The 20,147-nt window shown below is 56.5% G+C and overlaps 1 protein-coding gene across 1 annotated transcript; it reads left to right on the top strand.

Moving 5' to 3' along the window:
- Positions 1-1,139: 1,139 nt before the first annotated feature.
- Carmil3 (capping protein regulator and myosin 1 linker 3) lies at positions 1,140-18,215 on the top strand. Its single transcript, XM_059273083.1, has 40 exons — positions 1,140-1,425; positions 2,745-2,839; positions 3,110-3,160; positions 3,276-3,335; positions 3,419-3,534; positions 3,720-3,817; positions 4,072-4,142; positions 4,243-4,316; positions 4,547-4,622; positions 4,702-4,790; positions 5,313-5,407; positions 5,635-5,721; positions 5,926-6,035; positions 6,174-6,251; positions 6,728-6,804; positions 6,882-6,986; positions 7,078-7,147; positions 7,629-7,710; positions 7,802-7,898; positions 8,042-8,096; positions 8,173-8,345; positions 8,558-8,626; positions 8,829-8,922; positions 9,020-9,118; positions 9,459-9,587; positions 9,740-9,853; positions 10,284-10,459; positions 11,468-11,555; positions 11,676-11,810; positions 12,036-12,099; positions 12,465-12,673; positions 13,157-13,257; positions 13,861-14,176; positions 14,493-14,621; positions 15,408-15,474; positions 15,583-15,672; positions 17,135-17,253; positions 17,405-17,585; positions 17,756-17,875; positions 17,993-18,215. Exons 1-40 carry the CDS (start codon positions 1,140-1,142, stop codon positions 18,019-18,021), a joined length of 4,374 nt encoding a protein of 1,457 aa, XP_059129066.1. The 3' UTR covers positions 18,022-18,215.
- Positions 18,216-20,147: the final 1,932 nt, after the last annotated feature.

Raw genomic sequence — 20,147 nt, 5'->3', positions numbered from 1 at the left:
TGTGGTCAAAGTGTGGTCAGATGAGCATTCCTGCTGTTGCTACGGCCTTGCAAAAAGGCTTGGGGGGTGAGGGGGGGGGGTGGAAAAGACTTCCTGAGAAGACTGTAGCTACCTTGATGAAGAGCAAGTTCCCCCTTACCCGCCCCCTCCCCCGTCTCTGGAGAATTTGAGGGGAGAGAGAAGGGACCTGGAGTGAAAGGAACAGAAATGAAAATTAACAATTTACAAATAAGGTACAAATAAAACGAAGATGATCGCGTTGCTCTGAATCAGTGTGTGCTCATTTCTCAATGTGGGGTGCTTAGAGTATCTGGGAAGTCTGGGCAGTGCTGGATCTCTGGATTTTCCCCAAGCCTCCTCCCTGTCTCCAAGGCCTGAGCTTGATGCTCAAGGGTGGAGGTGTCTGCCGAGCTGCCAGCTGGGGGGGGGGGGGGGGGGGGAGGCAGGCGGCTCGGGAACTCCCAAGTGCTACTCTTAGCCTCACACCCCCAGAGACGGTGCCAAGGACGCCACGGGGATCCCCGAGATTCGACGAGCGAGCCGAGAACAACCAACTCCCTCCTTCCCGTTCGGACGGGTCTGCTTGCAGCATCGCCCTTGACTCTGAGTTCCCTCCAGGGTCAGCAAGGACGAGCTGGACGGTTCCTGAGCAGGAAGGAGGGGGAGGGCGGGGCCCCACAAGGATGACCCGGGGAGGGGGTACCAAGGCACATATAAACAAACAAAGAAATTGAAGCTTCTGCTCCGGGTGGCCGAGGCAGGCGCGGGTGGCACGGGCAAGTGGAGACGCTGCACCCCCGCCCCCGAGATCGCGCGGCCACCCGGCGCCGCGCTCTGGGTAGCCCGCGGGAGGGGTCGTCGCGAGCGCGCGCGGGGTCTCACGCGGCTCGCAAGCTCAGCGCGCATGCTCCGTTGGCCAACTCTCCGGGAGGGGCGGGAGAGCCAGCGCTCAGTAGCCGGGGGGAGGAGCGCTCGCGCAGCCGCCCCTGACGGGAGCGGGCTCCGCCGCTACTGCAGCGCTCAGCGCCGGGCCCTGCCGGAGCCGGGACTAGCATGTGCGGCGCCTCTCGGGAGGCGGCGGCGGCGGCGGCGGCGGCTCCTCTGCAGCAGCAGCAGCAGCAGCAGCAGCGGCGGCCGCCATGGCCAAGGCCAGCGTGGAGCTCACCCGCGAGCTGCAAGGTACGAGGTTGCCTTCATCTCCGGACGCCCGGTCGGTCCGCGAGCATCCAGACCCAGTGCTTTCCTGCGGTACACCCCCAGCCCGGCGCCTCCCGCCCCCTCACGCATCCTCGCTCCCAGGCAGTCCCTTCCTCTGCATCTCAGTCCCAGCTTGGCTTTCCGTGGAGCATCCTTCTCTGCCCCACTCGCCTCACCCTATCAGAACCTTCCTGTCCCGGAGCCGCCCGTCCCGCTCTCGGGTGACAGGTGCAGTTCCCTGGCGCTCTTGGGGGCTGACTCTTCAGCGTTCTTGACCCACCCCTCTGCAAGGCATCCAGTCTTCCCTCCCTAGAGTCCCGGCTTTCCCCCACCCTCGCCGGGCGGGGCCAGGCGTTGGGAGCTGCCCCTGGTCCTGACTGCTGCTTATCTCCACACCCTCCCTCCTCCCGGCCCCGCCCCGGAACTGGCCCTGGAGAGGCCCCTAGGAGCCTGGCAGCGCCCAGGCCAGTGGGGCAAAGGAGGGAATCAGGGCAGAGGCCCTGGACTGAGGCTAAAACCAAGAGCAGGATTTCTGCGGCTCATCTCCCATAGCCCCCGTCCCAGCCTGCCCCCTTCTCTTTACCCACCACCCACACCTCCAGACCTCTCTGGATCAGTGATTCCCAGCCATATCGCCTCTAATCCCCCCCCCCCCGCGCCGCCGCCGCCGCGCGCGCATCACTGCTACAACCCTGACCCTCAAAAGCAGGAGCACAGGCTAGCCCATGCAGAAAGCAGAGCGCTCAAGGATATTCAGAGCCCTATTGCACTCTGGAGCTCTCTCACACCTACACATGCACTTAGAAGCACAATCATGAGATGTGTGTACACACATCTTACAGAAACTGCACCTCCACCACATATATGCGTGCACACACACACACACACACACACACACACACACACACGGGTAACTGGATGGTTCTGTCAGAAGATGGGTCTGGGCTCATTGAAACATTGAATCTTTCTCTTACCCCACCCTCCACACAGGAACTGTCTGGCACTGTGCCCCTTTCATATGCAAGCCAGCACTCATTCACACTTCTCTGTCCCCACCAATGCCACATTCAGGCTCCCTGGCGCTGTCAGAAGACAAGCATACAGCTGCCGCAGTAAAAAGCAGATTCTCACACCCAGACCACCTAGGATACAGTCAGGGGACATTCCCACCCCCACCCCCCACCCCCCAACTCCACACACACACACACACACACACACACACACACACACACACACACTGACTCACTGTGTATATGTTGGTGGTTGCTGTAGTGGATGGGTGGGAAAATCTTTCACACCTTCAGAAGTGTAAGATACACGCTCCCACAGACAGTATCATTCAGCAACTGTCCCCTGACTCAGGCACACTGGGAGCCAGTGTCTCACTGCCTCCAGTGACAAAGTCATCCAGAAAGGAAAAGCCTCTGCCCCATACCTCCCTCTCCAGTGTCTATTTGTGTCTGTTTCTCACCTCTCCTCTGCCCCTTCGTCTCTGGAGAGTGGGCTGGGGGTAAGAGAAGTTCTGAGCAGGTCCCACCCATCTGCAGACAGCATCCGGAGGTGCCTGAGCCAGGGGGCTGTGCTCCAGCAACATCGTGTGAAACTGGAGACAAAACCCAAGAAGTTTGAGGACCGAGTGTTGGTGAGGGCGTTGGCCTTGGGGGAAGAGAGGAGATACTCAAGGGCAGCTGAGCTGTAGGGGGGTGGGCAAGAGAAACAGCGGGGGTGGTACTGGGGAGACATAGCCTAAGGGAGAGGACCGAGCCAGACTGGGTGGATGGACAGGAGCTGAAGGGAGAGTAGGAAAAATGCAGGGGGTGGGGTGTCTTGGAGAAGAGCTGAGGAGCTAAAAGAAGGCAAAGGCACCATGGCCCAAGAGGCTGCCCTCCGCCATTGATGTTCTCCTCTGCAGGCCCTGACCTCCTGGCGCCTCCACCTTTTCCCCCTTAAAGTTCCTGCCAAGGTAAGTTGGGCTAAGGGGTGGAGAATGCGTGGCATGCTCCTTTCAAGTCCAGTGGCAGGCCCTTACCAGGAGCTGAGCTCCCCACCTACCCCCCACCCGGCCCGTGCCCCGCCAGGTGGAGAGTTCATTCAATGTCCTGGAGATCCGTGCCTTCAACACCCTCAGTCAGAACCAGGTGAGCATCAGGGCTCAGGCCACGGCTGGGCCGATTAGAAGAGGGAATGTGTATCTGAGGCTCTGCCACTCCCTCCCCCTCAGATCCTGGTGGAGACTGAGCGTGGTGTGGTGAGCATGCGGCTGCCGTCAGCTGAGAGTGTGGACCAGGTGACGCGGCATGTGAGCTCTGCCCTCTCCAAGGTCTGCCCTGGCCCTGGGTGAGTGGCACATAAGAGGTCTCCCGAAGGATTAGACTACACAGGCAGCATGCTCCTTCCTGTTGGTCTGGGCTCCCAGGACAAGAATTCTCTCTCTGCTCTTCCCTGGAGACCCCCACGCCGTCATCCGGGGAGAACTGAGGGCCTCTTGCACCTCTCTCTGAAAGGATTTGTTCATCTTCCAGGTGTTTGATCCGGCGTGGAAATGCAGACACCCCAGAGGGGCCCCGAGACACATCTCCCAACTCTGAAACTTCCACATCTACCACTCACAGTGTGTGTGGTGAGCAGGGGCAGATGTGAGAATGTGGGTCTTGGAGCACCCTGCCCCATATCCAGAACCCTCCGTGCATGGGTTTTGCCTGGGGGGTCTTTGCCTGTCCTGAGGACCTCAGGCTCCTGGACCTCAGGAGGTTTATGTCGTGGAAGGAGCCTAGGACACTAGCACATGCGATGACCTTGACCATACCTTGAAAACCCAAGCTTGTTTCCCCTCCCCCTCGCCAACACGGAGCCAGCGCGTCTCCTGCCCTACAGGTGGCTTCTCTGAGACCTATGCTGCCCTGTGTGACTACAACGGACTTCACTGCCGGGAGGAGGTGCAGTGGGTGCGTTGGGCAGGGACTTGGTGGGGGGATAGGTGGGGCCCAAAGGGAGGGGGCCGCGGAGGGGGCTGGAGCAGATGTGAGCCACTTCCACCTCTCCAAGGATGTGGACACCATCTACCATGCTGAGGATAACCGAGAGTTCAATCTTTTGGATTTCAGCCACTTGGAGAGCCGGTAAGCAGACGGGCAGAAACTTAACCCCCAAATTCCCAGCCTCGGCCTTGCCCCTTCTCAAGGTTCCCATTCTGGTCCTCCCCACGGGCCCTGCTTTACCCCTCCCATTCCAAACGTCTGCCCCACTGCCGTCCAGTCATCTAGCTTCCCCCACCCACCCAGCCATCCCACTCTTAATCTCTTCATTCTTGGCCCAGTTCATCCTTTCTTGTCCTGTCCAATACCCCCAGAGATTTGGCCCTAATGGTGGCAGCCCTGGCCTACAACCAGTGGTTCACCAAACTCTACTGCAAAGACTTGAGACTGGTAAGAACTAGGACTCGGGGAAGGGGAGCAGAGAGAGTGTTCTTCTTGGCTTCTGATTGCAGGACCCCTCTGTCCTCAGGGCTCAGATGTGCTAGAACAGGTGCTACATACCCTCAGCAAGTCGGGGAGCCTCGAAGAGCTGGTGCTGGACAATGCTGGGCTTAAGACGTGAGGCCAGGCTCCTCCGTGGGCAGTCCTTTCTTCATATAGTCTTAGAGTCCCGGATCATCAGAGTGTGAGAGGAGGCCCTGGGCTATTTCATCTAGCTCCTCGCTTTATAGAGGAGGCGGATGTTTAGACAGGCACAAAGCAAGCCAGAGCTCAAACTGGGACTCAGATCTCAGCCCCTGATGGCCCAGCTCCTGACTTATCCCCAGAACACACTTCATGTTCCACCAACTTCCAAGCAGGGTGGGCCGCTCCACTCTTAAGAACCCAAAGCTGGGTTCTGCCTCAGCGTCTTCCTGAGGTGTGGAACACACATAGGCATGTAATACAGAATGTAGCCCCACCTTCCACCTCCCACGAACTCCTGCGTGAAAAATCTCCCTGGTCAGCCCTGCTGCTCCCCCGTGGGGACCTCTGACATTACAGCCCCAGCCCGATAGACAGATAGGAGATGGGAGGGCAGCCAGGGGCTGGAGACTCGGAGCTCAGCTCAGGACGAATCCTTCCTCCCCTTCCCTGAAGGGACTTTGTCCAGAAGCTGGCCGGGGTGTTTGGGGAGAACGGGAGCTGTGTGCTGCATGCCCTCACTCTGTCCCACAACCCCATCGAGGACAAGGGTGAGCCCCAGCCCTGAATCCTATCCCCACTGCTATGCAGACCCCGATCCCAGCCCAGAGCCCAACCTAGGTTTGAATAGGGCCTTTGCAGCCTGAGGATTGCCCTAAGCCCAAGCTCTTCCATCCTTGACCCCAGGCCTTACACCCCACTCTAGCCCCAGCCTGACCACACCGAATGTACCCACTAACAGCCATTCACCTGCCCACTTTCTCTCTCCACTCCCCAGGTTTCCTCAGTCTGAGCCAGCAGCTTCTCTGCTTCCCTACTGGCCTCACCAAACTGTGCCTGGCCAAGACTGCCATTTCCCCTCGAGGTACTGACACCAGGACCCCAGGTCTCTGACCCTATTCGAATGCTGCCTGAGATATTGACCCCTAGGATATACCCCCTCACTCCCACACCATCCCAGCGATTGGGAGGGAGAAAAGAATCACAGTGGGGAGTGGGGGGGAACTCATGTATTAAGAGGATGAAGTGGGGGTGGGGGCCAACCCAGCCCAGTGCCCGCTGTGCTCAGGGCTCCAGGCACTGGGTCAGACCTTCGGGGCCAACCCGGCCTTTGCCAGCTCCCTTCGATACCTGGACCTGAGCAAGAACCCTGGGCTGCTTGCCACAGATGAGGCTAACGTGAGTCCATGGAATGTAGCCCCAGCCACCTACAAAAGCATGCTTGGAATTCAGGGGCCAGGGAGTGTCTATCCCATGGCCCCTAAGGGTGGGGAGAGGCTACCACATCTTTCCCTTCATCTACCCTTTCTTTCTCAGGCCCTCTATAGCTTCCTGGCCCAGCCCAACGCCTTGGTACACCTGGATCTGTCAGGGACTGACTGTGCAGTTGACCTGGTAAGGGGCTGGGGAATGGAGGGGCCAGAGAGAGGGCGTGAAAACACGGGGCAGAGGAGCCTTCCGTCTCTCCCTCCCTGAGTCCAGAGAGACAGAGCTCCAAGGAGGACTTCAGGTCCGTCCATAGCGTGCGCTGTGTGCACTTAACTCATGTCAGAAGGTCGTGCCGGCTTTGCCTAAAAATAGACCCTCACTCCATTCCCGGCACCGAGCTATGTCCACTAGCGGAAAAAGACATGTCCCCTAGCTTGAGAAAATGCTCCTGGAAGCCGGCAGTGGCCTGTTCCACCAAGACTGCCTGTCAGTCTCTCTCTCTACCCCTCCCTTCCACGGAAGAGCAAACTGGGCCTTGAAGAAGCTGAATGAGCATTCTCAGTGGACGTCTCAGAGAGAAATGTCAGGAACTTGATAAGGGTGGGAAGGGACTCATGCTCTTCCCAGATCTTTTAAAGCCCACTCACTCTGTCTCTCCACAGCTTCTGGGCGCCCTACTTCACGGGTGCTGCTCCCACCTCACCTACCTCAACCTGGCTCGGAACAGCTGCTCCCACAGGTGCGGGAGAGGGGGCCGGGAGGAATCAGTAACTGACGTCCATCGCCCTGCCATACTGACTCCTGAGGTCTCCACAGGAAGGGCCGGGAGGCCCCACCAGCCTTCAAGCAATTCTTCAGCAGCGCCTACACCTTGAGCCATGTCAACCTGTCAGCCACAAGGCTGCCCCTGGAGGCCCTCAGGTTGGGTGGGTGAAGAGTTGGAGGACACCCAGGGGAGCCATGGAGGTGTGGGGGAGGAGTAAAAGTGGGCCTGCTGACCTTCCTGCTACAGGGCACTTCTTCAGGGCCTCTCCCTCAACAGTCACCTCAGCGATCTGCACCTGGACCTTAGCAGCTGTGAGGTGAGCTCCATTCCTGTCTCCCAGCCATCATCCCGGTGTCTCACACACACACACACACACACACACACACACACACACACACACACACACACACACACACACACACATACACACACACACCCCACTGGGGAGCAGAGAGAGAACACCAGGTCTCTGGCCTGACCTCACCCCTTCCCCTCTCAAACCGGCCATCCAAGTTCAGACTCCAGTACCTCTGCCTCTAAGCTTTGGGTGGCAGATACCAGGCTTGCCCAGCAGAGGGCAGGAGCAAGCTGTCTTCAGAGCAGCGGCTTTTGGCTGAGGGAGGAGGGGCCCCTAGGGATGGATACAGTAGAGGAGTCTCCCTGATTTTATACCCAAGACCTAGTATGACTTTAAGTCCTTGGGTGACTAGTATGATATCTAAGGATTAAACGTGCTCATCCCCTACCTCATCCACCCACCTTCTCTGGCCTTTCGCCCCCGTTCCCTGTCCCTGCAGCTCCGCTCGGCAGGAGCCCAGGCCTTGCAGGAGCAGCTGGGGGCTGTCACCTGTATAGGCAGCCTAGATCTGTCTGACAATGGTAAGTAAGACTGCTCCGTGAGCATGAAGCCCTGAGGAGGCTTCTGTTAGCCTTGGGCCTCAAGGCCAGGACTCTCCCGTCTGCTGAACAGGGTTTGACTCAGACCTTCTGACACTGGTACCTGCACTTGGCAAGAATAAATCCCTCAAGCACCTGTTCCTAGGAAAGAACTTCAATGTCAAGGCCAAGTGAGCCCCAGCCTGTGTCCACAGACCCTGCTCCCATCATCCATCACTCCTCGTGGCTTCCTGTATTACCTCTGGCCACCCGTCTCCTCTTCTAGCATGTCCCTGGCCCCCTCCCCTCCTACTCTGACCCCAACTCCCTACAGGACTCTGGAAGAAATCCTTCATAAGCTGGTGCAGTTGATCCAGGAAGAGGATTGTGTGAGTGACCAGGCCGAGGAGGGAGCTTCAGGTGGGTGGTAGTGAAGACTGACCCCAACCTCCGTTTGCCCACCAGTCCCTGCAGTCATTATCCGTGGCAGACTCCAGGTTGAAGCTTCGCACCAGCATCCTCATTAATGCCCTGGGCAGCAACACCTGCCTGGCCAAGGTGGACCTGAGCGGTAACGGCATGGAAGACATCGGAGCCAAGATGCTGTCGAAGGCGCTGCAGATAAACTCTTCCCTCAGGTGAGGCCCACGTCTCCACCCTTTCACCTAGACCCCCAGCCTGCTGACACACACACAGATTTCCCCCTTTTGGCCTCCGTGTCCCCCACTTCCGGAACTGAGTCCGAGTCAGCCCCATTAGCAGGGGAAAAGGGGGTTCCAAGAAGGTTACACCTCTGGCCTTTACTGAGGACCCAGGGGAGTGGTCACGACTGATGTCCACCCTCCCCCAGAACTATCCTATGGGACCGGAACAATACATCTGCTCTGGGCTTCCTGGACATTGCAAGGGCCCTGGAGAGGTGAGTGGACCAGGGCTCTGTCCTGATGCAGGCCGGCCCAGCCTCCCTGGGCCAGGACGAGAATTAAACTACCCTAGGTACATCCCAGTTCCCAGACCTATGGGATGGGGAAATGATGAGCAAGAAGAGGCTGGGGGGGGGGGGTACAGGGGGGCTCTCCACTTTACCTCTCCCCGCACCTAACTATACTCCTGTTTCCCAGCAACCACACATTGCGCTTCATGTCCTTCCCTGTGAGTGACATCTCTCAAGCCTACCGCAGTGCCCCTGAGCGCACAGAGGATGTGTGGCAGAAGGTGAAGGGCAGTGTTTTAAAGCAGGGCGAAGACAGCAGGGGGGGGCAGAGGCAGCCCACAACCTCGACACTGACCCTTCCCACTCCATCACCTCTAGATCCAGTGGTGCCTGGTGAGAAACAACCACTCCCAGACATGCCCCCAGGAGCAAGCCTTCAGGCTGCAGCAGGGCCTGGTGACCAGCAGCGCCGAGCAAGTAAACATTTCCCTCCCAGGAACACGGGGCATGCAGGGTACAGGTGCCATGTGCTGAAGCACACAGATGGGCATCCCGTGGTGCCCCAAACTGGACTGAGCAAAAAGACACTCTGATCCTGGGACCCCCCAAATATGCACCAGGCAAATAAATAGCAGCCAGGGTAGCCCCAGCCCATGGGTACCGAGGACTCCAGGGGCTCAACTAGGTATTCAGGAAGGGCGTTCCGAGGAGAGAAGCCACGCAGAGATATCGCCACCACCTCTGTAAGTCCTGGCAGCATGGCCCACAGGGTCTGACCTGAGATCCCCTGCCTGCCGCTCCCGCCACTGTGCTCCAGATGCTGCAGCGGCTGTGCGGACGAGTGCAGGAGGAGGTGCGAGCCCTGAGACTGTGTCCTCTGGAGCCTGTGCAAGATGAGCTGCTCTATGCCCGGGACCTCATCAAGGATGCCAAGAACTCCCGGGCGGTGAGCCCTCCACAGCCCCACCCTTCCCGTCAGTCTGGAAAGCCAAGAAGGCCACCCAGCTCTAGACCGGGAGCATCTAAGCACTGCTCCATGAATCTGTCCTCCCAGCCTGGGGCCCACGTGGGGCCTGATTCTGACCTCTTCCTCTCCAGCTCTTCCCCAGCCTCTATGAGCTGGGCCACGTGCTGGCCAATGACGGGCCTGTGCGGCAGAGGCTTGAGTCGGTGGCCAGCGAGGTATCCAAAGCTGTGGACAAGGAGCTTCAGGCAAGTTCTGAGAGAGGAAGGAGACCATGGGTGGGAGCCCAGGGTTGACTAAAGTTGAAGTCAGCAAGGAGGCCAGAGGGCATGAAGGAATGGAGTCGAATTTCCCTATATTCCCCTGTGCCTGCAACAAGATAGCCTTAGAATTGTTTTTTCTGTTAGCTGAAGTGTTGGATCCTGACCTCCAGCCCCTTCCTTTCTCAAATTCCGGTCTTTGGGCTGACTCTCCCCTGTCAGTATGGGAGGATGGAAGGGCACTGGCCAAGGTGGAGAACCCTGAGTATCCAAGGCTCGGAACTAATGGCTGTGTGACCTTAGTTAGGTCCCTCCGTCTCACCACGGGGAACTATAGAGATGGCCTAAAGACTTCCACTGCGGCACTAGCCCTGATCTGTCCCTGCCTGGACCTCTGGCTTTCCTTCTTCCTCATCAGGTGATTCTGGAGTCCATGGTCAGCCTCACGCAGGAGTTGTGCCCTGTGGCCATGCGCGTGGCAGAAGGACACAACAAGATGCTGAGCAACGTGGCAGAGCGGGTCACTGTGCCCCGGAACTTCATCCGCGGGGCGCTCCTGGAGCAGGCCGGACAGGACATCCAGAACAAGCTGGAGTGAGAGGCAGAGGATGGCGATGGGATGAGATTTGGCCCAGAGCACTTAGGGAGTCTGGAGTTCTCAGCCATGAATAATGAATGGATAACCTTCCATTACAAGGGATAAATCTTTAACCATGGCAGCCATGCTATTTAGGATCTGACCGGTGTTTGCCCCAGAAACCTGGGTGCTGAGATGGGGCACAAGGGGTCAGGGTGTTCCATAGATAGGTCTGTACTCCCCTGACCTACACATATACCAGGAGTTGCCTCCTGAAAGCAAAATACAGCCTCCTCAGAGACATGGACAAAGAAAAGTATGTAAAACAGGAGTATGAATATGCTTCCTTTTTCCTCCATGTCATCACCCCCTTCGTTTCATTTGGGTATAAGTGCCACCATTCACTTGGGTATAGGTGCCACCATTCACTTGGGTATAAGTGCTACCATTCACTTGGGTATAGGTGCCACCATTCACTTGGGTATAGGTGCCACCATTCACTTGGGTATAAGTGCCACCATTCACTTGGGTATAAGTGCCACCATTCACTTGGGTATAGGTGCCACCACTCACTTGGGTATAATTGCTACCACTCACTTGGGTATAATTGCTACCATTCACTTGGGTATAAGTGCTACCATTCACTTGAGTGTGGGCACCACCTCTAACTAAAGCATGGGAGAGTTACTAGTTACTATGTATATTGTGAAACAGTCAGCTCAAGGCTTACCAGCACCCAGTTTACCTAGCTCCGAACCCCTGGAGCTCCCGACCTGGAGCCTCCTTGTTCCGGCTCCTCCTTCAGTTCTGTTGTCCGCACATCTAGGCTGAAATGATCTCTATCTGGGTCCGGCACCTGTGACTGTAGATATGGCTGTACTTGACCCAAAGGTGCAGCCAGCAGCAACGATGCTGTCTGTAGGCAGCCAGCCCAGCTGGCCCATTCTCAGGCATCTGGGGAGAGGAGGGGTAGAGGCCCAGAGGCCAGGCCTTAAGTGGCTGAAAAGCCCCACTTCTACCTACAGTGAGGTGAAGCTCTCTGTTGTCACCTACTTGACCAACTCCATCGTGGACGAGATCCTGCAGGAGCTGTACCATTCCCACAAGAGCCTGGTAAACATTCTGAGCCCAGGCGGACTCAGGCCTGCCCTCTGCCCTGCACCATCCTGTCTGTCCGGGATCAGGGGAGTGAGCAGCTTCCTCAGGGTCCTGTCAATGCTTGTCCTTCCTCAGGCCCGGCACCTGACCCAGCTAAGGACACTGTCAGATCCACCCGGAGGAGCGAGCCAGGGGCAAGATCCGTCTTCTCGGGGCAGAGGCAGGAACCACGACCATGAGGAAACAGACGATGAACTTGGGACCAACATCGTGAGCCCCACACACCCACACACACCCACTGCCCTTTTACCTGAATCCTCTCCTTGAACCTGCTCCCTGTCGCCCCTCACGTCTCTAGGCCCAGACTCTCCTCCCTTGTTCCAGATCCCCAGCCACCCGAGGCAGACAGGGTGGACTCCAAAGCAAAGGCTTTGAGGGAAGGGAGGAGAGAGTCCAGACAAGGCTTTGGCCCACTCTTTGTCTCCATTTCTGCAGGACACCATGGCCATCAAGAAGCAGAAACGCTGCCGGAAGATCCGGCCAGTGTCTGCCTTCATCAGTGAGTCCGCAGCTTCAGTCTGATGCGCCGTGGTTCTCAACCTGTGGGTCACAACCCGGGGGGGGGGGGGGGCGCGTCAAATAACCCTTTCAAGGGGTCACCTAAGACCATCTGAAAACACGGATCTTTACATTATGATTCACAACAGTAACAACATTACAGTCGTGAAGTAGCAACGAAAATCATTTTATGGTTGGGGGGTCACCACAACATGAGGAACTGTATTTAAGGGTCGCAGAGTCAGAAAGCTGACTGCCCTAATTGTCCTCCACATCCTCCCCTTCACCAGGCCTCCTCCCCTGCCTTTTCTCTGCCTCTCCACCCTGACTCCCCTGTTGGTCCTTGTAACACTATTGTATCCACAGGTGGGAGCCCTCAGGACATGGAGAGCCAGCTGGGGAGCCTGGGTATTCCTCCTGGCTGGTTCTCGGGACTTGGAGGTAGCCAGTCCACAGCAAGTGGCTCCTGGGAAGGTCTATCTGAGCTACCTACTCACGGCTATAAACTAAGACACCAAACACAAGGGAGACCTCGGCCTCCCAGGACCACCCCACCGGGACCTAGTCGGCCCAGTGTAAGTCCCAAAGGCCCAACTAAGAAGCAACTGTCCATGGCAGGGCCAGAGCCAGGGCTCTAAGCCTTAGATGGGCCAGAGCCAGCAATACTTGATAAGAAGTCTGTCTTGTGTGTGTTTGATGGCATAAAACTATAGTCACAGCTACTCAGGAGGCTGAGGCAGGAGGGTCATCTGGGCCCAGAAGTTCACAACCAGCCTGGACAACATAGTGAGACATTCCTCCCATCTGAAAAGGGGGGTGGGGGGAGACAGACAAGGAGGGAAGGCAGGAAACGGGGAGGAGGGATAAATCTATCTTGTGATTTATTTTTAGTGGCCGTGACATTTTTATTTTGGTGGTGGGTAAAGCTGAGAGCCTCGAAGCTTAGGAAATGTCCTGTTGAACTGAAGTCTAAACTTTCATGGGGCCAAGTCCAAAGGGGAAGGTCCGGGGAAGTTCTGAGAGGTGGGGCTGCCTGCACCTGACCTTGTTCCCAGCAGGTGCCAGTACCCGGGCCTCGACAGGAGAATGGGTCAGCCACCCGTCTGGACGAGGGGCTAGAGGACTTCTTCAGCAGAAGGGTCATGGATGAAAGCTCCAGGTAGGAGGCACACTCCCCACCCTCAGCAGGCCACAGCCTCTCCGAGGGTTCCTTTGTCCTCCGGTTCCCAGAGAGGGTCTCTCCAACAGCAGCGCCCCCTAGCCAGTCTCTCTGGGAAAAATTCTGTGCATTCTTGCCCTGACCCACCCATCCTCTAGGTCTCGGGTCTCTGAATCCCCTCAGGATGGCTGAAAAGTATGGAGCCAGCATTGATTGCGGGTTGGGGTCTGGGGTTAGGGACAGGTCAGGGGTGACAGGCCCCGGATGGAGTGCCATTTTGCAGTGTGAGACCCTGAGTGGTCTCTGTCACTTATGCAGATTCCCCTGGGACTGTACAGATGTGACGTCATTGGGGAAGCCGAAAGAAGGAATTAGGGGAGGGGACCTGAGGAAATAGAGTCACTTTGGGTTCAAGAGGCCACTGATGGTTTATGACAGAGAAAGGAAGGACAGCCTTCCCTGCCTGAGTGCCCAGACTACACTGGAGGAAGGACTAGAGGGGGAGGAACTGGGATACTTGTTACACTTAGAGCGGACCGGCACCAGCTCTACCTTAAGCCCTGCATCTGTCACTTGTCACCAACCCACCCCAACTCTGCCCAGCTACCCCCGGACTCTGAGAACCGTGCGGCCTGGCCTCTCAGAACCACCCCTGCCTCCACTCCAGAAGAAGAGACGAAGAGGCCTGTTCCACTTCCGCCGGCCCCGAAGCTTCAAGGGGGACAGGGGACCGGGGTCCCCCACGGCTGGACTCCTCCTCCCTCCACCCCCACCCCCACCCCCAACTCAGGAGAGCCCTCCCAGTCCAGACCCCCCAAGCCTTGGCAATAACTCATCTCCTTGTTGGAGCCCCGAGGAGGAGAGCAGCCTTCTTCCCGGATTTGGAGGGGCCCGGGGATCTGCCTTGTGCAGGAAGATGGTACGTGGGGCACAAGAGCCACGTTCTCCCTTTCTCCTGGCCTACACATGGCCCACTCCCCGATCCTAACCCAACTTTCATGGGAGAATACCAGGACTCGGGGCTCTGGCGAACACTGGTAATTCAAATTCCCTTTTCTTGAGAATGATCCAGAACATGCTGTATAAAAATGAAAATGTTAGAAGAATTCCCCCCCTAGAATCAAGGCAGGGCTTCCCCCAGAGCTGGGGTCTCACTGAGGTGGCATCAGACCTCCCCATGACTCCCCTGCTGCCTAGAAAGCCTCTCATACCTTTAACAAGAGACTTTGTTCTAGGGCACAGAGAGGTTGGAGCCAGGGGAGGGGGCCCCAGCTCCTGGGACCGCGCAGCAGCCAAGGGTCCACGGCGTTGCCCTTCCTGGCTTGGGAAGAACCAAAGGTTGGAGCTTTGATGGGAAACGAGAGGTAAGGGGGGCCCAGGGTGGCAAATGTAGTGTCCTGTGGGTTCTTTCCAACACCCCACTTCCCTTGTCCCTGGTGGTCAGCGGACAAAGAGTGTCTTTTTCTACATTGTTAACGTGGAATCCAGGACTCAGTTTACCTATTAGAGCAGTGTTTCCCAACCTGTGGGTCGGGGTTGGATGACCCTTCTTTCACAGGGGTCACATATCAGATATTTACTTTATGATTCATAACAGTAGCAAAATCACAGTTATGAAGTAGCAACAAAAATAATTTTATGGTTGGAGATCACCACAATACGAGGAACTGTATAAAGGGTCGCCGCCTTAGGAAGGTTGGGAACCACTGTTTTAGGGATCGTAAAACAGAAGAAAGGGTCATAAAAGTACTTGCTTTAGGAATACTCCGTCCCCCAAACTTCTGCGGCTTGTGTTACAGCCTTCGTGACTGACTTGTACCTTATTCATGAGCACCTAGTTAATATTTCCATGCTATTTCTATGTAGATCAGCTCACCTTTTCCAATTTAGTCTGGGCCTAACCATGCTCATCTCTAAGATCACAGGCACTTTGTAAGACTCGTTTTCTTCCACAACACACAACATAAACCAGCAGACTGTTCCTTCTTATGCCCCCAAGGCGATGTGGTGCTGCTCTTTGGAAACAAAGTCTGAGTGCCTAGGAACTCAAAACCTGTGACTGACAGGAGCCTCTAGGGCAGAAGCTCTGTCAGCTGCTGTCTCCATGTGGAGGAGACTTTTCTCGCAGCCTGACTCAGCTGTCCTTTCAGGGCGCAGGCCCAGACCAGGAGGACAGCAGCCAGGCTTGGCAGAGACGACGCTCTTCAGACGATGCGGGTAAAGTCGGCCGCCCTCAAGAGTCCTTTGTCCCCTCTCTCATCAACGCCTCCTGATTTTCCCGTCCATTTTTCCTTTCTGCTTTGCATCCCCCCTCCACCACTCCAGGGCCTGGAGCCTGGAAGCCACCACCTCCCCCGCAAGGCTCCAAGCCGAGCTTCAGCGCCATGCGCCGGGCAGAGGCCACGTGGCACATAGGTATGTAGAGCCCGTTCTTGGCCAACAGCACCGAAAGTCAAAGAACCAAAAGCCATGCCCCCCTCCCTCCGCTCGCCCCTGTACTGGGTTCAACCAAGGGGAGGCAGGGGGAAGTCAACACTGTGAACCTGTTTAAAGGTATTTACAGGGATATACTCCCCCCAAAAAACACAAACCACCCAATCCAAACCCAGGCTATGCAGCGCACAGGGCGGCTTCAGCAGGGTTAAGCAGGTGTGAGAAACGCTTTGTGGATGCTTCTGAAGAGTCCCCTATGACAGGTGGCAGCCCTGGCCGCTGTCGGCTGGGATGCCCTCTAGAAATGAGGCCTCGCTCCACACCTTAGCTGGGAGAGGGTGAACCAGCTGTGTCCGGCCCCTTCAAACACTGCCGGCCTGTTTATCAACCTGTCCCCAAGAAGAAGCAGTGGCTCTCCTCGGAGGTCAGGGTCTCGAGTATGAGTCCCACTCAGCCACCTGTGACCTCACGCCGGCTCCTTACTTTCTAACTTTGTGATTGGGGGGCGGGGGGGATTATTCTAAGTGTCCCATTTTCCTCCTTCTGGGTTCAGAGGACCTGGATTCAGCTGAAGAAGGCCCTAAAGAAAAGCTAGCCCGTCCAGCACCAGCTAAGGTTCCCAAAGGACTGGGACGCTGTGTCAGCACAGACCAGATCTCCCTGGAGACGCAGAAACTCCCCATTTCCTACGTCTAGGCTAGGGCACAGGAGCAGAGATAAAGGAGGAGCAGGCAGGTCTGGTTTGAGGGCTACCTGCTCCCCATTGTCCCATCCTGTTCCTGTCTGTTTCTCCCCTCCTTCTCCTGTGGCGCTGCCGCCGTGAGGCTCGTCAGTACCCGTATGCCTACCCCATCCTCTGCCCAGTGTTGGGGGCAGCTTTAGTCATTCTCCATCCCTGTCGCAGACCGGATGAAGCATCCAGAGCAGGGCTTCATCATTCGTTTAGTAAGCCACGGTAGCCAGGTGCTGTGTTGCTCAAGGATGAGAGACAAACACAGCATCTGACAGGCATTCCACTTCCGTGCTCATGTGGCTTAAAGTCACAGGCGAGCATGAGAGGGCATCTCTCCTCAAGGCTCCCACTGTCTAAATCAGACTTGCAGACAATGCTGAAAGTGCCAGGCTGCAGCCTTGGCAGGCCCCTAGGCCACTGCGGCCCTGAATAGGCTGCTGTGCCTGGGGACCCAGGAGGTCTTTTATTCTGACTCTGCTCCGGTGGGCAAAGGCCTGAGCCCTGCTGGACCCAGATAATGACCTCAGGGCAGTCCTGGGAACCGGTGGCTAGGACCTGTGAGAATCAAAGAAGACATGGAAAGCAGAGAGGCTGGAGCAAATGAGCTTGGATGGGGGAAAGTCCTGGCCTTGCGGGGCATCATGGGAAGGGTACTAGGAGGGCTCCGGACAGATGCCTTTTCTGTAGCTTCTCCTGTCTTCCATTCCCCAGCTGAGGAGAGTGCCCCCAACCACAGCTGCCAGAGCCCTAGCCCAGCTTCCCAAGATGGAGAGGAAGAAAAGGAGGAAACCTTATTCCCAGAGAGGGCGGTCCCAGCTAGGAATGCCAAGGTGAAGGACGGAAGATGGGTGGGGAGGGCATTTTAAAGGGGTAAAGACACTAAAAGACCAGGAATGTCACAGTGAAGGCCAGTGGTGGGTGGGGAGGGTCCTCCGAAGGAGTCAGAGACTAACAGACACAACGTCTTCCTTACTCTGCTAGCTACAGGACCCCCCCATAGGTCCGCGTCCCCCTAAGCCAGTGGCTGTGCCCAGGGGTCGCAGGGCCCCCCAGGTGCCAGGAGGCAGAGAAGAGCCAGAGACTGGCAGTGCTGCCCCAGGAATCAACAAGCCCCGGCTGAGACTGGGCTCACAACAAGACCAGGAGGAGCCGGAAGTACCAGGTCTGCCACCCTACCTGAGTGGGGGCTTGGGAGAACCCTGCTTGGTCCCCACATCAGATCCCCTTCCAAGGCGTGGAACAGGGATAAGCGACAACCAGGAGTCGAAGCCTGGATGAGCACCCTGATTGTGAGGTCCGCTCGTGTACCAGGCTTGCTATGACCCTTTTCAGGACCCTCTGACCTGGGCCGTCGAACAGCCCCCCTGAAACCCAAGAGAACAAGGCGGGCACAGTCCTGCGACAAACTGGAACCTGACCGAAGACGGCCACCTGACCCTACAGGTGCCTGTGGTGAGACACCGAGTCCCCTTCCCACTGCTCGGTCAGACGTGGCATCCCCTCACGCCCCAGCATTGGGTGGCCGGCTCTCTTTGCCCAGGAAACAGGGTTCCCTGGATTTGTCCCCAGCAGGAACCAGTGAACCGGGAACAGACTGACAGCTGCGGAACATCCTCCCAGACTTCCTCGACATGTGCCTCATAAGGACTCAGGCCCCGTCCACCCCTGCTCCCCCATCCCTTGTCAGCCCTCACCCTACAGGGCGGCACCACTGAGCAGATGTAGGGGAGCAGGGGCGGGGACTGGAAGAGAGGGAGCAACCTGAAGCAGGGAGGCCCTCACACCTGCCTTGCCTCACCTCTGTAGAGAGCTTTGGGCAGAGGCTGTCTCTTCCCATGGGGGAGGGTAGATCTCTGCCCCTCTACGCCCAGGGACTCTCTCCCCACTTGTATAGAATAAAATAAAAAAAAAAAAATCACCGTCTGTTTCTAGTCTCCGCCATCTGACCTAGCCACCGATCCCACCTCCCCTCTTCTCACGAGCCCCCCGGGGTTGGCCACAGTTGGGGGCAGTGAAGGGCAGCTCACAGGTCTGGGGCTCCACGAGGAGGAGGGGACTACAGAGCAGCAGACAAAGAATGACAAGTCATGGGTTCTGTGCAGAATCAGGGCCTGTGAAAGAGTGCCAGGGGGAGACTGGGAAGCTTGTATGCGTGTGTGTGTGTGTGTGTGTGTGTGTGTGTGTGTGTGTGTGTGTGTACATGTGTGCACCTGCATTCACACCTGTGTTCACTGACATAGTACATGTCGTGTTATCCCGTGGGTACCCTTTTCAGTATTTTATTTTTGTGGATACGTGTGTGAGCACACCTGTGTCACAGCGTTGCACACCTGTGTCACAGCGTTCATTCGGCGGTCGGAAGACAGTCTGTGAGAGTCAGTTCTCTCCTTCTACTGTGTGGGTCCCCAGGATCAAACTCAGGTCCTCAGGCTTAGTGGCAGTAGCCTTCTCCTGCTGAGCCATCCACAGACCTCCTTTAGACACTCTTTTTTTTTTTTTTTTTTAGTATGTATGACTGTTTTGCCTGAATGTATGTATATATGTATGTCTGTATGCATGCATACCTGGCACCTGTGGAAGCTAAAAGAGGGCATCAGATCCCCTGGGACTGAGGTTACAGAGGGTTATAAGCCACCACGTGAGTGCTGGGAATCCAACCCAGGTTCCCTGTAAGAGCAGCAAGTGCTCTAAACCACCCAGCCATCACTCCAGCCCCCCCCCCCGCCCCCGCCCCAATATTACTTTTTTAAATCCTTTGTTTTTATTTTATGTGTCTGGGTGTTGTGCCTCTGTGTGTGTTTGTGCACCGGGTGCATGTAGTGCCCACAGAGGTGAAAAGAGGGCGCTGGAGTCCCTAGGGCTGGAGTTACAAATGGTTGTGCGCTGCTGTGTGGGTGGGTGCTGAGAATTGAACCCAGGTCCTTTGGAAGAGCAACCAGTGCTCTTAACTGTGGAACCTCTCTCCAGCCCTACCTGTGGATACTCTAATAATCAAAAATCTCAACAATAGCGTAGCTTATAGTGAACAGGTCTCTATGACATGAAAAGAAAATGCAACACTTAATGTGAACCACTTCTGGTGTGTCCCAACAAACATGATCTTGAAATTCAGGGACTCCTCTGTGCCTCTTCCTCCAGCATCCTTCTGGATGCCTTCCCCACTCATCCAGATTGAACCTTCCTTCCCTCCTTATGCCTCCTTTTCACCCTGAGCATAATTTTGTGTGTCATACTTAACTGCATTTCATATTGTCTTAACCTCTCCTTGGAGGTCCCTCTGTTTCATGTGCGTCTGCCTCCTGGGGAGCAGGAGCTATGTCTTAACTACCTGACTAGCCCCAGTGCCTGTCGCAATCTCTAGCGCTCAGGAGGTAGTGCATAAATGGTTTCTACCTTAATAAATGAGCAGCTTAAAGGATAGAGATTGAAGTTTCCCTGTGAGTGCGTTTGAGTACTCCTCCACTCACCACGCCCAAATGTCTCTCCACATGGCTAGTAGCAGTCCAGAAACTGCTTGCTTCCCCTGATCTCACTGAGAATGACTCCTGTTTCCTTAAGCTTTGTGCCTGGTCCAGCCCCTCCCACAAGGATGCAGCCATAAGGGTTGAATCTGGGAGGGGGGGAACATTGGGTACATTGTGGCCCTAGGAAGATGCCTTGGGAGTCAGTCTTTCAGCAAATGCACTCAGCATGCAGCCCTGCCCTCCAGAGCTGTATGACTAGA

Source organism: Peromyscus eremicus, chromosome 9 (assembly GCF_949786415.1).
Source record: "Peromyscus eremicus chromosome 9, PerEre_H2_v1, whole genome shotgun sequence".
NCBI lineage: Eukaryota > Metazoa > Chordata > Mammalia > Rodentia > Cricetidae > Peromyscus > Peromyscus eremicus.
This window is presented reverse-complemented; position numbering and strand designations above follow the sequence as displayed.

What these genes read in the sequence shown, in the direction of transcription:
- Carmil3 (XM_059273083.1), top strand. Translation starts at nt 1,140, where the DNA reads ATGGCCAAGGCCAGCGTGGAGCTCACCCGCGAGCTGCAAGGTACGAGG. An exon ending in CAACCCCATCGAGGACAAGG is followed by an intron (nt 5,408 to 5,634) that starts GTGAGCCCCAGC and finishes TCCACTCCCCAG; the next exon opens with GTTTCCTCAGTCTGAGCCAG. An exon ending in CTGACTGTGCAGTTGACCTG is followed by an intron (nt 6,252 to 6,727) that starts GTAAGGGGCTGG and finishes GTCTCTCCACAG; the next exon opens with CTTCTGGGCGCCCTACTTCA.